The sequence below is a fragment of the Pseudochaenichthys georgianus genome, chromosome 12 (assembly GCF_902827115.2).
Source record: "Pseudochaenichthys georgianus chromosome 12, fPseGeo1.2, whole genome shotgun sequence".
Lineage (NCBI taxonomy): Eukaryota > Metazoa > Chordata > Actinopteri > Perciformes > Channichthyidae > Pseudochaenichthys > Pseudochaenichthys georgianus.
Genome location: NC_047514.1, coordinates 29,367,022 through 29,380,028, shown reverse-complemented (window position 1 = coordinate 29,380,028; position 13,007 = coordinate 29,367,022). Strand labels below are relative to the sequence as shown.

The following is a 13,007-nucleotide window of genomic DNA, read 5'->3' as shown; positions in this document are numbered from 1 at the left end:
CTCGACAGTAACCCTGGTGAGAGCAGATGTCACGGGAGAGCTGGCACCTATGAAAGGAAAAGGCATGCTGACTGTGTCGGTGGGGGGAGTGTAAGTGCATCATCCGGTGTGGATAGCAGATGTACAGGACCTGTGTATTCTGGGCTTGGACCTTTTGAGGGCGTCTGGTTTCCACCTGGATCTTCAAGCAGGCACAGTGAGTTTCCACGGGGGGCCTGTGATCACTATGACTCGTATCCACACCCCTGCTGAACCTGCTGAGAGACCCCCTACAAACCTGTGAGTACCCTAGAAACAAAAACAAATCCTCCCTCCTTGCCCTTATCCCCGGTGACGCCCACTCAGGGCAATTCCGCACCTGTCACCCCCGGTGACCCCCCCAGTTACCCCAGTATTGGAGGTGTGGAGGAAGAACTGTGGCGGCCTTAATCCCGAGCAGCAAGACAAATTGTGGCAGCTGCTGCTAGAGTTCCAGGGCAGTTTCGCCATGAGTGAGGAGGAGGTGGGCCGAACTCATCTGGTAGAACATGAGATTGATACAGGGGACTCGCGTCCCATCAAGTGTCGCCCTCGCCGACTTCCCCTGGCTCGTCAGCAGGCTTGAGACGAGGCAGTGCCGAGCATGCTGCAGGCAGACATTATCGAGCCCTCCGACATCATCGAGCCTGTGGGCAGCACCTGTAGTCATGGTCCCAAAGAAGACAGGTGGCTGGCGGCTGAGCTCAGACTACAGGCCGGTGAACGGGGTCACCAAGATGGATTCCTACCCCCTTCCCTGCATCGATGAGTCCCTGGACCTGGTCGCAGACATCACACAGCTCAAAGCTTTCTGTTAGTCTCATGAAGGCACTCTTCGAGGCAGCATGCGGCTCCTGGTGGTTCCTATCCAGCACAGGGTTCTCTGTTGAAGTCACCCCCCAGGAACAGATACTCCTCACTATCACAGGTGCTAAGAGTGTGTTTCAGTTTCTCAAAGAACAAAAGCCTCTCTGCGCCCACACTGGGAGCATAAATATTTATAAAACATATTTTAACTTTTTCAAATTCAGCATTTATTTTGAGCAAGTGTCCTGATGACCTCATCGACCGCACAGGAGAAGGGTGTAAAGCCCCTCGCAAAGAGAATGGCAACCCCTCCACTATTGCTGCGCTTATGGCTGAAGAAGCCCTCCCCCATCCCCTCCTCCAGTCACTCTCGTTCTCAGCAGTGCTGTGAGTTTCCTGGAGAAACGTCACATTTAAATTCTTGTTTCCTAATAAAGTAAATAAAGACGCTCTCTTAGCCTCCCCTCGAGCACCGTTAATGTTTAAAGAGCCCAGCTTTATGTCACTCATAATGAAATTATAGTTGCATCCTAACAAAACCAAAAACCTGGCTGAAGAAAAATGAAAAATAAAACCAAGATGTACTTATTCATAATTCTTTGCAGTTTCCTCTCTAATCCTCTGAAGTATCTTCTTTAAACGAGCCTTCTCTGGGCCGCTGAAGAAAGGTTCCCCTAAGGCTTCTTTGCGCCGCATGAGAACCCTGGCAGAATTGTGAAAGATCTGCAAATCAGCAAAAAAGTCATCTAACTTCACCGCCCTCCACCCCTTAGTTTCCGCCAGAAAGGATCTGATCCTCTGGATAGAATACTCCTCTCCCTTTGCTACCTCAACGATGTCAAAGAATGACTCACTGTCACTGTCCTCTGAGTCCTCTGGGACTCCCTCTGGCTGAGAGGAGGAACACAGCAACTCCTTCTTTGACACCTTCCCTTTTTGAGCCACACTTCCTTTGCTCACTTGTTCGTTTTTCCTTTTAACAGGTAACCTTAACAAATCCTCATCCATTACCACATCCTCCAGAACAGACTCAGCCACTCTGGCTGCAGTGTGCTCACTATCTGCTTTCCGTGTGATCTGAGTGTCTGTGTGTGTGATACTGTGTGTACCGGCTGCCTGTGTGCTTTCAACGCGTGAAAACATTGGCTCTGCCACGGACCGACTGACCTGCGGTTCCACCACCGGCGTTTCTGCCGCGGGCGCGGTCGTGGAAAAAGCAACCGGCAGCGGCTCCGCAGCGGGCGCGGACCCCAGCACCGGCGGCCCGGCCGTGGACAATGCAACCGGTAGCGGCTCTGCCACGGGCACGGACACCGTCGGGCCGGCTGCCAGCGCGGACACCACGGGCGCGTCACCCGCCCTCTCCGGGCATGTGCGGATCAGGTGTCCTGCCGCTCCACAACCAAAACATCTCAAGATGTCAGACGTAACATGGACAGTATACACAAAATCATCAAGCCGTGTAAGTACTGGCCATAGTTACTACTGTAACTACGGCTCTAAGCTGTGTAAGTACTGGCCATAGTTACTACTGTAACTACGGTTCTATGCCGTTTAAGCACTGGCCATGGTTACTGCTGTAACTACGGCTCTGTGCTGTTCTCTGCTTTAGAAGCTAGTTATCTGGTCTTAAACATGTGTGTTATTTGACTTGATCTCGCTTGATCGTTAGCAGCAGCCGCTCGGCTAACGTCTTGCGTATACTGTTAAGCTTCTTTATTTTACCCAGCTAGGTGAAGGCAGTGCTCTCGCTCCCACTCCCTCTGCCGGTAATGCGGATGTAGCTACATCCCTTTTTCTGTTCGGCGAGTAGTAGCACCGCTCTACTATTCCCGTTAAGCAGGTAGCTGGTGAAGGCTGTGTTCCCGCACCCGCTCCCGGTTACGCTGCATCTGGCATTCGTCTCTAACTCAACCAGTGAAGGCAGTTTTCTCGCCCTGGCTCCTGGTAGACGCTGAACTGCTGTGTTGTTTTAATCCAGCTAGGTGAAGGCAGTGCTCTCGCTCCCGCTCCCTCTGCCGGTAACGTGGGTGTAATTACATCCCTCTTTATGTTCGGCGAGTAGATGCCGCAAGATACTTGGGCAAGATACTTAACCCTGAGTTGCTCCCGATGGCATGGCCAACGGTGTGTGAATGTTAGGTCCTAGAGCAAGTGGTACTGCTCTGTATGAATGAGTGTGAATGGGTGAATGACATGTAGTATGTAAAGCGCTTTGAGGGGTCGTAAAGACTGGATAAAGCGCTATATAAGTACAGTCCATTTACCATTTACACATAAACACACTTATTCACAAACGCACATAAAAGGAACCACGTTTAAAGAACTTTAATTGACTTGATAAATACGTAAAGACAAAAAGATGTATTAACCATGAATTAATCAATTGGTAAATTAAAAATAATAGTAAAGAGGAAACTATTAAAGTAAAATGAGGAAGTAATCCTAAAACACACTGAGGGATTAAGGGGTAGACATGATGGAAAGATTTCTGTGAAAGGAGGGAGTAAGAAATGTTCTGATACCAAGCCAATCCTGCTATTTTGATATTTGAATGTTAAAACTAGAAGTTATGCACAAAGAAAAACGTTTATGTTTAAGAACCGACCAAAGTATTTTCTGTATTTTTGATGAAGGTAATTGAACCATTCCATTTTTGATTGTATATTTTTAATGCAAAGTTCAGATGAAGAACTCATTGATTTCCGTATTATGTACATACCTTAAAGGTATGTAAGGAGGGATTGTAAGAAATTAAAATCAATATTGAATGACGTAATTTAGTTTAAACACACAGTAAGCTTAAAACTGTTTTATTCTGAAAACAGTTCCGGGTAAAGTTTATTTTGAAAAGCTGTTTTGACAACAATGACCACTTCCGGTTTTACGTTAACATTGATTACAGCCGTTAAAATGCATTAAATAAAAAGTCATGAAAGAATGTATGAGGAGAAAAGGCGTGTGGAGTTATGCAATGAATACACAACGTCTAAATCCTCAGTATGACGCGATATCGGACATAGAAGACAGAGGCGGGAGGACCCCCGTCAACACGGCCGCCATGGAGAGGAGGAGTCCCGGATGAGATATATATAGATAGGTGGCGGGGCTTTGTTCACACTCTTTTCACCGCTGCAGCCTCAGGACCACAGCTGTATGTCAGGGTTGAGAGAGGCAAGCAGGACCCAAATGCAAATTAACAGAAAAAACACCTTTATTCCAGGGCTAATTTAAACAAACTTGGACAAAACAGAACTCTCACTCCGTGAACAACGTCCAACTACAACAAGGAACTAACAAAGACTAACAGAAAACACAGAACCTAAATGCACACATGACTAATCAAACAAACAAGAGACAGGTGAGGAGGGAGGAGAAAACACAGGGGCACCAGGTGAACACAATCAGGTAATCAGGGAGGGAAAACAGACAGAAAGCAACTGGCAAAACAGGAGGTGAACACTTTTACAAAATAAAACAGGAAACCAAAGACAGAAAAAGACGAGACAAAACACAACACAGACAGATCGTAACACTGTTGTCCCACTACTCCTCTGTTTGTTTCATTACCACGCCTACTTAATTAAAGTAACCAATTTTACCCTTTCCAGAGACTCCATTGTCTCTTATTTATTTTAACTTCCTCCTGGACACGAGAGAATCAACACAAATCAACACACCTCTATCAGGTTTTACTTTAAATTGTCCTTGGGCAGACACACACACCATTAATATTGGGTATTTTATTGGAGTGAGCGCAGAGAAACATATAAGACTGTGACTCCGCCTCCTGGTCTCAACTCCAGTTTGTCATGGATTAAGTCCACAAAGCCCTGAAATGTTTGCCGAAATGAGATTTGCACCTTCCAAAGTAGGATGAATGCCGTCTCTCTTAATCAGACCAGGTTTTCCCCGGAAGGCTGTCCAATTATTTACGAAGCCCACATTGTTTGCTGGGCACCACCAAGACAACCAGCGCTGAAATGATGACATGCGGCTATACATGTCATCATTGATCAGATTGGGGAGGGGACCAGAGAAGATTACGGTGTCCGACATTGTTTTAGCATAACTACACACCGACTCCACGTTAACTTTGGTGCATTCTGATTGGCGTAAACGAACATCATTACCACCGACGTGAATAACAATCCTACTGTATTTACGTTTATTTTTAGCCAGTAGTTTAAGATGCGCCTCAACGTCGCCCGCTCTGGCCCCCGGAATGCATGTGTCTCGCTGAGTGGGGAGTATCTGTTAGATACGTGAACGGGTTGGTGGGGACCTGCGGGTCTCGCGTTATGCCCCTTCTGAACAGTCTCCCTGCTGCTCGGGAGTTGCCGGGGGACGGCTAAGAGGAGCTACCTTTGGCCGGTCCGCACTGGCTAATATGGGCTTTACTGTAGCTGAGTTACTTTCTAAGATGCGGAGCCGGGCTTCTATGGCTATGATTCCCGCCTCCAACCTAACAACTATACTACATTTAACACATGTATCGGTACCAGTAAAGGAGGCCGGGAAGTAACCAAACATGAGACAGGAAGAGCAGGAAATAGCACCCGAGGGTGGGGAAGTAGCCATGGCTAGCTATCAAGCTAAAGTAGCTACCGTTAGCAAACCCGAAAAGAGTGTAGGCAACTGTGGAGTTACAGTCGCTAAGAGAAGGAGAGTTGTGAGTGCTTAAGCTGTAGTAACATGTGATTACAGCGTCAGGTAGCTGGCGTGATCAAGAATTGTAAAAAGATTGATTAAATTGGACCTATCATGCTATATTTGAATACTATATTGTAGGGCCATACCTATATAAAACATGTCTGTGAAGTTTTTTTTTCAAAATACCAAACAGATCATGCATTTTAGCCATGCCTCATTTTGCTCTATTTGTTCTTTTCCAGCCCTGTTTTTGCAAGGGTTGATTCTGTGAGAAGCCTTCTTCACTGCTTTTGTGGCAGACTACATCGCCCCTTACAGGCCTGGCCTGTACTACAGCGTCTCCAGTGCTTTCGAGCGGCAGTGGCCGTGGCCCAACCCCCCATTCCCCTGATAGGTGGAGAGTTGCCCATATAGGCGGAGCTTCCTGTTTCTGACGTCAGAACAATTACAACAATTAAAACAAAGAAAGTTGATAGTAAAAAAGGTCTCGGACCTGATCAGCCTGACATAGGCAGGAGTTAAGGACAGAGGAAGCCTGCTCTTTTTCAAGGAGCTGGTTTAGCAAGAAGGCTAACTACCTGTAGCAACACCAGGGCTATATTTTGCATTCCCTGCCTCCATTTTCAAACGTCAGGATCAGACCAGGCTATGGGCCAGACCCAGCATGGATCCAGACAGATGTGAGTGACCCTAACGGTTTCAAAACAGCATCTCTTGGACAAAAAATGTAAATTAATAATAACTCAAATAAAACTCCAAACATCTTTAATTGTTACTTTTTTGTAAAGCTCTTTTAGTTTTAAACCTGATTTTTATAAGCTTCTTAGTTTATGCAACGGTCTGTAAATATACAAGTTAAAAAATATATGAGGTTATCATGAGGTTGTTAACATCGCAATTTATTAGCGGATGTTTGCAGAAACTGTTTGTAAACAGCTTGTTTCCTGACGGACACACACAGCATTGAGTCCGGTCAGGTAGGGCAGCACGTGAAGTCAGGATCGATGCAGACTCGCTGTTTGAGGGCTTGATAACCCACTCCCCTTCCACACTCGTTGGTTTGGAACAGCACTAAATGTGGCGGACCCTCTGTGCGAATGCCAAAACGGAGGGGTAGTGTGTAGGGGTAGGGTGTACGGCGTGGTTTGGGATTGGGCCTTGAGTCTTCATCAGGTCTTCACCATGAGCCTGAGTCTTCATCATGAGCCTGAGTCTTCATCATGTCTTAACCATATTTACATAATGATGTGACCGTCTATGTTTCCGGTAGATATTTAATCGCTCTTTTAACTGCAGTTAGTGTACAGTTTTATTATTATGCTGCTGTGTTTATTGTATTGTTGTAACTCTGGCACAACAATTTCCTTCAGGATAAATAAAGTGCTATCTTATCTTATGAGTCTTCACCAGGTCTTCACCATGAGCCTGAGTCTTCATCATGAGCCTGAGTCTTCATCATGTCTTCACCATGAGCCTTCACAATTTCTTCATCATGAGTCTGAGCATGGAAATAAAGTTTGCAGGATTTAAGGGGATCTGTTATCAGAATAGTAAAATATCAATTGTTTGCATTGTTTTAAAATCATCTGAAAACAATTATTATATTTGTTTGTTCATATCTACATGGGGAGCGGCCATCTTCCATCAATTCACCCCATGTTGAATGACTTGAACTCCAAAGTGGCTCTGAAAGGACAAACCAACAGGTCCACCACAGGTTCTCAGACACCCTTAGAAGGGTGGGGTGAGAGGAGGGTATTACGTTGGTTTAAATCTGCAACCTCACAGCTAGATGGCACTTAAATCTACACACTTATCCATAAGTCTGGACTTCCCTCCCCGGCCACGTCCGATCTGCCAACACTCCAGTATTCAAAAAATCCCTCAAAACTCAACTCTTCACTCTTTCATGCTTTGAGCACCAGGAAAAGCACAACAATAACATGTATTATTATTAATATAGAAGTTTTGTCCGCAAAGCAGGTGAAAAACAAATGTGATGTTAAGAATGACAAAAAACAGTAAGCGATAGCATGTAAAATCACTTTTAATCTTTTTAGCTTATTAACAACCAGCAACAACAGATTAAAAACAAAGAAACATAATCATAAACATTAAAAAACAGTCACTGTCTTTTACCAACCACAGCAGAGCAAGATATTCCAGTTATCAGATCATAAAGCAATGAGAGTAACCATGACAAGTTACTGTAAAAAATACATTTGTAACCGTTTCTAATTTGAAAGTCATGGTCATTTACCTGTGTTAACACACACCAGGATTGTAGTAGAACAAATACATAGATTACTGTTACGTCCCAACTAGGGGAAGAGGAAAGCAACATACACCAGTTGGAATTGGTAATAATTATAAATAGTTTTAATGTATAACAGGTAGAACAAAATGGAAGGCACGCAGCCTGAACAAACAAAAGGGCCAAAAGGGCGTGAGTTTCAACGGGCATCCAACAAAGGAAGGACTCTAATAACGGAGCCTACTTACATACAAAGAAATAGGTACTAACAAACTAAATAGCAACAAAACAACCCTCACTATAAAAGTGGTACAGACTAACAAAAGGAGACCGTAAGAAAACACAGCTAAGGTAGAGGAACTAATCTAGGCACATCTAATCACAACAATACTGATAAACACGGACCACACGAGTTCACCACGGTTAACAGATTTGTACACAATCGAGAGCAACTAGCGAGAGGCATCTGTTCACACAGCAGAGCCTCCCGACTGATCATTGTCGACCGGCTTTGTAGTCTTCTCAGGAAGGTGTGCGCTGGAGGTGCGCTGGGAATGGAGCGCGTCGGGCCCGTCAGCTCCAATCACAGTCTTCGGGGGCGGACCAGGAGATGGGTAGCCAATGACAGCAGGGCAACCGCACAGCTCATTTACAAAAACACATTCAAAACAGAATGAACAGGCCCGGGGAGACGGCAGCCGTAACAATTACAGTGATCGAATTACAGAGCACACTGCAGCTTGGCAGTCGCTCAGTCAGTAGGGGCTTGGACTGGGAGCCGTAGGGTCGCCGGTTCAAGTCCTCGAACAGACTTAAAATATGGAGTGTGGACTGGTACTTGGAGAGGTCCCAGTTCACCTCCTGGGCCCTGCCGTGGTGCCCTTGAGCAAGGCACTGAACACATTATCTGTTCGCACACAGTCTCGTAAGGTAGTCATCCCTCCTATCTCCTCGTTCTCCTCCCCTTTGGCTGGAGGGTTGACCATTTTTTACAGGGCTACATACATCCTGATTTACATCAATCCATCCTGTGGGCTTGGCCCTCTGCTTGCTTTGACCAGCACTGCAAACTAATTGCATAAAATATTATTATTTTGACACCTTCTCCTGGTTTCCCATCTGCTTAGCAGCTGGAGTCCTTATGCCAAGGTCTCCCCCACATACTCCAGACTTGCTGGGGGTCGAGCCAACAGCGATCTGGCAGCCATTAGTGACATGACTCATAACTTTCTGTTTAAACTGTGCAACCTGCTCCCGCAGCATGGCAGCGGTTGAGGCCAGGTTCGAGTTCTGGTTTTTCAGACCACGCACTTTTTCCTCAAGCCGCATTATCCGCTCCAGCTTCCGCTTGCGGCATTTTGACGCGGCAATACGATTGCAGAGCTTCTTGCGTTCTGCTTTGATGCACTCCTCTGACTCCAGGTTGATTGGGGGGAGGGAGGGTGAGGAAGCAGGGTCGGCAGGTGGATGAGAAACCTCAGGCACGATCTGAGGTGCGTCAAGGCCTTGGGCATGAAGTTGAGGGGCTTCATTGCCACTGTGGCCTGAGCTGCTGTACGCCATCTGTCCGCCAGGGTATGTCATCTGGCCCAGGTTGTAGCTGCTGAGGTTGGTGTAGACGGGGAGGTCTCCGCCAGACATTGGGTTCCTCTGGTAGGACGCCTGTAGGGAGACAGTGGAAGATGAGGACGGGGACATGGGGCCGCATCCCACCAACTGGTTCTGCTTGTGAAGGTCAGCGAGCGCTTTGACAAAGCCATCGGCAAATCCTTCTTGCTCGTTGGTGGCCTGGTTACGGTAGATGAAGGGATTGGTAGAGTTTGAAACTGGGCTGATAGTGACCAGTGCCTGGTTGGAAAGTATGATCAGATGCTCCAGGTCAGAGGACGCCATCTTCAGCAGGTTGATTTCCACCAAGGGCGTCCCTGCTGTCATCAGGGAGCTGCTGCCGGCAAGTCCCAGGTTATGTTGATTTCCACCCCCTGTTGCTTCACTGCTGGGAAAGTGATGACTGCCCATCATTGATGTGGCCTTCTTACTGATCAGCATCTTGTTTCCAGAGTAACGCTCGTGTTCTGCAATGTGGCTGAATAGGCGAGTCGTCGTGGTAAAAAGGAGTCTCCATGTTGGCCTTCATTGATGAAGACAATCTTCATAATCAGATTAACCTATATCAGAGGGGATTGAAACATTCTGCTGACGTCGGCAGCTTCAGTATGAACAGCAGAAGAAGAGGGGGCGAAAGACTGAAAGATTACTGCGAAGTAATCTTGGGGGTAATCTTTTGAATAGAATACAGTAAGGTAAGGTAACGAAATTTAAAAAAGCAATCCTCGCAGTGCATTTCCACATAAAACGAATAAATATATATCTATATAAACATATACACACATAAACATATGCTCACACATCCATACCAACATGCATACATGCCAGCACATCATTTAAATACAGTTTACAATATAAATGGGGTCAAAAACTGGATTTAAGTATTTTAACATGTAATGTTCATGATTAAATTAGCACCAATCAAATCCTCAGTCTAATACATGACGAGTGCGTTGACCAACTGCTGCGGTTGCTAAGATGTTATAATGACTTGATCTACTTAAGTACAGTACAGAAGAGCATAGTGAGAGGAGGGGTGGGACCAGGTTCATTCTAATGAAAGTTGCATCACATCTCTGCACATTTAATTGAATGCGAAAATGAATCTGAATTTAACTATCCGTCCATTTTACAACTTTTAGGACCTCATGATTTAAATAAGGGAAATTCAAATGTTCCTCTTGGTATTTCATTTAGGTAAAAAAAAAAAAAATCGACAAATGCATGTTATTAACGACCCAATTGAATGTCCTGCATTCAAATGCTCACTAAAGTATGTAGGTATGACTAAGAAAATGAAGTTTTAGTATAAAAGTAAAAGTACTAACTAAATAGTGAAATTACTCCTTTAGTTGTACAATTGCCAGTAGATTTACCAGTAAAATACCTGTTTATTGAATTGTGAGCACAATTCATAATGTAGGCCTACTGTGGATGAATATTAAGAGGTGTTTGCTAAATCATATCCATCAAGTAAGTACTGTAAGAGTCGGTGAGGGCTGATCATTTATTCCGGGAAATTACTCTGACCTACTAACTGACCTGACCGAAGTTATTGAGTCGATGTAAGTTTACTGCTTGGCTCAGATCCAACAACGTCACCTCTACTAACTCCTGAAGAACCAGGTTCAATTAACTGCAGTTTCAATTCAGACAACTCTCTTTAATCTGTTTACGCGATCCTGAAGGATTTTGATATCTGTAATGAGGTGTGACCCTACCTAAGTGTGAGTGTGGCAGGGTGCAGTCTTACCTTTGAAGCAGGAGAGGAGAGCGCAGATGTCCTTTAAGTTGTCCCAGTCCAAAAGGTGGGATCAGTTTATTTGAAGAAAAATAGGTCCAAATACAGGGTTTTGACCTTCTCTCTTTACAACATTATAATCATACTAAACCTGTGCTGTGATCATGTTCTAATATGAAACTTTAATTCACAGTTTTACATTTATTTCCATAATTTGTAACTTCAACAGCCCATTAAAGTCTTCCTACACAATCCAAAAAGAATTTCCTCGTGGTGGCGAAGGTTCTCGAATTAGTTCTAAAATCCCGACACATTTTAGAATGGTAGGTTTAAGAATCCCAACACATTTACGGATGGTAGGTTTAAGAATCCCAACACATTTAAGAATGGTAGGTTTAAGAATCCCAACACATTTTAGAATGGTAGGTTTAAGAATCCCAACACATTTAAGAATGGTAGGTTTAAAAAATCCCGTTCATCTAAACCATTCCCTCAGCATTCAATACACAGAGATTTAAGCAATAGTTACCAAGTTAGAGAGAACCTTACCGAGAACAAAAACCCAGCTCTGAGGGCCAGAGCTTACCGGGAGAGAGTATACCAGGGGAACCCCCCCCCTCTCTCTCTCTGAGCTTGCTCCCTCTCCGCCAGTGTCTTTATGCTCAAAAAACAGGATAGAAAACCTAAAGACACCTCCTCCATACCCATATGTGTGGAAACTGGGCATGGCCTCTGATGTACATGACCAGACATATTCTATGGCTATGTCATAAGACACACCTTCCCAGGCTTATGTAATAAAAGCTCATGACCTCGAGTGTGCAGAACTTGCAAAATATTATTCTCAGCTATTATATAACCACCTTTGGGGGCCTCTGTCTTTTTCTCCTTAAGTCAGGAGCCCCCCTCCCTGTGTACTGCTGTGAGGGAAGAAGGAAGAAACTGTCTCTCCCTTATCAGATAAACCATTATAGGCCTTACACACTCAACTTAACAAACCACTTGTGTTTTGTTTATACTGTAAATATAGAAAATCATAACATATGAAGCATTTTCATTGTGGGTTATATAAGAATATAATTGATTATAACTAACCTTTGTTTTAATTATTCAACCTGATATGGAGATCTCAACAGTACTGTTCAAAATATAAATGGGATTTGGATTTTCATCCTATCTCACAGACAGCAAATACTATGTACAACTCAACAACCACTGTCCACTGTTTCCTTGGGTGTCCCTCGGGACAATCAATCAATCAATCACTCAATGTTTATTTATATAGCCCAATATCACAAATGTTACATTTGTCTCAGTGGACTTCACAGTTTGTACAGAATATCAGTATGACAATACGACACCCTCTGTCCTTAGACCCTCACATCGTACAAGGAAACACTTCCAGAGAAAACCCACAGTTTAAAGGGAAAAATGGGAGAAACCTCAGGGAGAGCAGCAGAGGAGGGATCCCTCTCCCAGGATGGACAGACGTGCAATAGATGCCGTGTGTAAATCAAAGAGATAATACATTTTGCAGCATAGGTAGTCCAAATGTTTGGAAATGCATGTGTGTATAATAAGAAGACGAATCCACGAGGATGTCAACAATCCTGTGGGAGCCGGCTTCCGGTGTTCCGGTTTAACTGGTTCCCCGATCAACTGGTTGACAGATGTGGAGGCGTGGCCTTCGACAGAGATACACATTTCGATCGCTTCTTCTGTCGTTTACATAAATCTTTTGGTATATTTGGCTGGATAGGAACACTTTGATGCACATTCAGTACCAGTGTGTGAGGTTGTAGTTACGATGGCGATATCCGGACGCGAACAGCGAGGACTACAAAAAGAAAAACGAGTTGACATGGGCATGTCTGTTCAAAACATTGCGAGCTCCAATAAATCATTTAAACCAGCTATTGTTGGCAG

General features: G+C 44.7%; 1 protein-coding gene across 1 annotated transcript; it reads right to left on the bottom strand.

Moving 5' to 3' along the window:
- Positions 1-8,821: 8,821 nt before the first annotated feature.
- On the bottom strand, positions 8,822-9,869 carry june (JunE proto-oncogene, AP-1 transcription factor subunit). Its single transcript, XM_034095537.1, is given in 2 exon segments — positions 8,822-9,824; positions 9,826-9,869. Coding segments are annotated over 2 exon segments (1,047 nt in total).
- Between the last annotated feature and the right edge of the window lie 3,138 nt (positions 9,870-13,007).